Genomic DNA, 4,040 nt, shown 5'->3' with positions numbered 1-4,040 from the left:
TGCTTGAGTGTCACATAAAAAAACACTAGGCAAACGAGGTCACACCGTCATCCCGCTGTCATCTGCGCCAAGCAAGGACACATGTTGCTGCGTTTGCCCAGTGCCCTATCTTTGCCGAGTGGTTTTGAGGCGACACTCGGCATGGGCACATGTTTTTGGTTCACTTGAGTGTTTTCCACCACACTCGTTTTAGGGCGCCATTCGCTGAGTGCCTGACAGAAAATAGTTGACAAAGAACTGGGCACTCGGCAAACTTGTCGATTCTGATAGTGAATCTAGGTGAGTCACCGGTGTTGCGGCGATGCGCCAGTCGGAGGGAAGGTGCTGGGAGAATGGAGGAGACACCCTTGTTTACATAAAACCACGTTTTGATCACCAGAAGGCCTCGATCATGTAAACAACCCTTTGCTTGCATCACATGACATGGTTGTCAGAATTTAAGCATGAATTATAAGGATTAGCTGCAGTTCAGATGCGCACAACTAACCCTGCAATTTGGCGCAACTAACTTTTTTATTTGGCCATATAGACGGATTGGAATTGTTATTGCAAGTAGGCGACGGCGACGTCGCCCCGCGGTGGCATGATTTAAAGATGAAGGGGCCGGCCCTTACGCGGCCGCGTGATTTATAAGCCAGATGTAAGCCGAGTACATATGGAGGGTACTTGACTTACCAGGGAGGCAAAACCTTTTTCTCTTTAAAAAATAAAAATGTGAAATATAAGCCGAGTACAAGGGGAGCGTACTCGGCTTATATTAACGGCCGTCACGCTAGCTGTTAAGTGCGTCGATGACGGCCATGTGGCAAAACCCTTTTTCGAGCCCTGACTGTAAGCCGAGGGCCGTTTTGCATCTAAGGCGAGTGTTTGTTCGTACGAGAAGAACTTTTTTTTTTGTCTGACTCAGCTTATTTGGATGTAAACCGAGTCTCCTTTTGTTGCAGTGAGTTTTTCATTCCATTATCTGCTTATGTGGATGTAAGCCAAGCACCCATGTTTTGATAATCGGCTTACCGACATATACACAACAACAGATACACGGCACCATGTGATTTTCCTGTAGTGTGCGGTGCTTCAGTCAAGCACTTTGAAATCTCCATTTCTGTAACATCAATTCCTGTAACTACGCTAAGTATGTTTTTCAAAGTTCGAAGCAATAAAGGCACCCCGGAGTCTACACGTACACTTATTATCAAGCTTTAACACCTGTCTAAATCAAAATATATTATAATGGCTGCCTTAAAAGGTCAATCAAAGTCTAATCTTGCAAGCAACTGCATTGAGAATAATCTCACAAGTAATGTTTTGACAGGAAGTATGTTGCAACTTGTGGACTACACGGTCCACTCTCTAATTTATCTATCTTTTTCGTGGTGCCGCTCATAACGTATAATGAGGCTAGAGGGTAAGAATCTATTTATAGACTTCATTTACAAATGTTTTATTATTTTCACCTGTTTTTGGAAAATTCTATATGACTCTTGAGCAATGTAAACAACCGCGATCAGACATGCCAGTTTTTCAAGTGATCGAGTCTAAATATACTAGTCCCTAGCACATACATGTGAGTCATGTGCCATGACTAAATTGTATGTGTGAGATCAACTTGCAATCTTAATCATGCGGGTCAAATGCAGAGCTGATCCTCCAAAACAAACCTAGCTCTTCCACCCTCTGATCTCATGAAAAAAAATGCATACCTACATATAAAATTCCAGTAGAGTCCCCCTATCAATTCCTCTGCAGTATTTCAGCACACTCCTTTTGGGCACCTCGAGTATTACTTCCTCGAGTGAAATTCCACATTAATCATTCCCCGTCACAAACATTAATAATACGAATAATTTCACATTAAGTTAAATAAATAATAATCATGTTGAATAAATGTTTAAAGCCATATAAATATCCAACAAAGTACACACATGAGATTTATTTGCAAGATGCGAAACACTTGTGAATTCGCAGATTTATTTACACATCACTATATTTGAATTTGACACAGGGAAACAAAAATACAGAAAAATCACCATGCTTGTCACTAGACCGGAACCGGCGGTACCTGTTTATCTCAGATCTTCGTCGTCCTGAGATGATTGTGCCCGTGCGAATCGATGAAAAAACGATCTTCATCATATATATATGATTAAAGGGAGCATTGATTTTACATCTTTGGTTTAGCTCTTTCATCCAAGGAGTAGAAGGTCGCCGTATCATGATCCTCCGGGATGGCCATGATGAGGTCGACGCCACCACTGGCCGTACACGACGGCAAGAAGATCATGAGGCCCTCATTGGGCAGGTCCGGCGTGACGAACGCGGAGGGCGGCCCAGTGCCGAGGTCAATCTGGTTGAACCTGAAACCCAGGCTGCTGTCCACCTCCAGGTCCGGACAGAACATTGTGCCGTTGGCCGCCGCCGTCGCTGCGAGCTCCTCGCCGTTGGCGTCCGCGAAGCTACCGAAGTCCACGAACGACTGGATGTAGTCGGCGTCCACGCGGGCGATGGCGTCGCGGATGGCCTCCACCACACCGCGGTAGGTCCAGCCCAGGACATCCCGGGCCTGAAGCCTCGGGAATGCCCAGAGCACCATGTTCCCAAAGAAGTCCGGCGGCGCAGGAGGGTTGGCCCTGGCCCGGCAGTTCACGGCCACCCTCACCTGCGTGAACTCCTCGGGCTTCAGGCCGCGCGCCGCCGTGATCTTCTTCCACGCGTGCGCGAGCAGGCACTGGAACGTGCTACATCGGATTCCCACGCGGGCCTTGAGCTCGGCGATGAATTCCGCCGTAAAGCGCACCGTTACGTTCTTGATGTTGGAGGACATGGGATCAGAGACGACAGGGTATGACCTGCTGCCTTGTCCCTTGAACTCGGTGGACCTGTGGTCGAACACCGGCGTCGGCACAGCCCGAGGAACGGCGGTCGCGCCGCGATCGAGGAAAGGGGACGGGGCGGTGAAGTTCCAGCCTTGGCGTACCGCGCTAGCCCACGTGGAGAGGAAGGTGCTAACGGAGTAGCCGTCGGCGGCCTGGTGGTGGCTGCTGAAGCCGATCGCGAGGCCGCCGCACTTGTACCGGTTGAGCTGTATCTGTAGAAGGGCCGCCCCGATGCTCTCCTATATTTTATGTCCCGAGAGTCAGTTAGCATCCAGAATGCGTAGAGCCATACATCTGTAGATGGTTAATTACCTCCGGCGGCGGCACTGCAGGGTACAGCCCATCGGTGTCGGTGACGAAACTGCCATCAGTGACCGCGCTCGCCAGATCGACGGGGACGGCGGCCTCTACGACAAGCACGCCCTCGTTGTTGACGTGGATGAAACGCCTGCCCCGGTGGTCGACGGCGAGGCGTCCAGCCAGGTGCGGGTACACCGCGACGGCCCTGCGTAGGCCCTCCGTGAGGGCATCGTTGGACGGAGTCGGTGCGGGGTACACGAGGATGAGGGGGACAAAGATGTCCAAGGTGGCACGGTCGAAGAGGGTCAGCGGGACCATCTCGCCGGCAAGATGAGGCGTGGAGTAGGCCGGCTTCAGCATGGTGCTGCTCGATACCTCCATTTCGACCTAGACACGCACGTACCAGCGTTGCGCCGGGCATCACATTTACAGCACGTAGTGGTGTGTATATGAACACATTGGCCATTTCATCATCCTTTGAAAACTTATATGTCCACGTCCCTTTCTCGTTTACCAAACCGACGAGAAAACCAGATTTAGCAGTTCCCGATTGGAGAGGGCGTCTCTCTGGGCAGCAGCTGGTCCAACAGGGAGGCTTCTAAGTCCCCAGCAAAGCCATCGAACGGACAGAGAGCCACCGCCGGAACTCACCCACCACTCCAAGTCTCCAAAGTGGCCGCCAACGCAGACCGGAGCCGCCGCCATCAGCAACCCGCGCTGGGCAGGGAGGCGAAGCGGGCGGGCGGGCGGCGGCCTACGACTACGAGGCCGACCCGCGCTGGGCGGACTATTGGTCCAACGTCCTCGTGCCGCCGCACCCCACTTCCGGCGCAAGTTCTACCAGCGCTTCGTCGTAAGTACCACATA

At 51.2% G+C, this 4,040-nt stretch overlaps 1 protein-coding gene across 1 annotated transcript; it reads right to left on the bottom strand.

The window, feature by feature from the left end:
* Positions 1 to 1,982: 1,982 nt before the first annotated feature.
* Positions 1,983 to 3,586, bottom strand: LOC123050806 (tryptamine benzoyltransferase 1-like). Its single transcript, XM_044473538.1, has 2 exons — positions 3,186 to 3,586; positions 1,983 to 3,112 (listed from the first exon to the last, which is right to left on the bottom strand). Exons 1-2 carry the CDS (start codon positions 3,552 to 3,554, stop codon positions 2,162 to 2,164), a joined length of 1,320 nt encoding a protein of 439 aa, XP_044329473.1. The 5' UTR covers positions 3,555 to 3,586; the 3' UTR covers positions 1,983 to 2,161.
* Positions 3,587 to 4,040: the final 454 nt, after the last annotated feature.

This window comes from Triticum aestivum, chromosome 2D (assembly GCF_018294505.1).
Source record: "Triticum aestivum cultivar Chinese Spring chromosome 2D, IWGSC CS RefSeq v2.1, whole genome shotgun sequence".
Classification (NCBI taxonomy): domain Eukaryota; kingdom Viridiplantae; phylum Streptophyta; class Magnoliopsida; order Poales; family Poaceae; genus Triticum; species Triticum aestivum.
Note: the sequence above shows the minus strand (reverse complement) of the source record. Positions and strands in the feature narration are given on the sequence as shown.

Bases quoted from the DNA above. Each gene is read 5' to 3' on its own strand.
- LOC123050806 (XM_044473538.1), bottom strand. From the start codon at position 3,554: ATGGAGGTATCGAGCAGCACCATGCTGAAGCCGGCCTACTCCACGCCT. The intron at 3,113-3,185 runs GTAATTAACCAT...CATAAAATATAG, and splicing joins CTGCAGTGCCGCCGCCGGAG to GAGAGCATCGGGGCGGCCCT.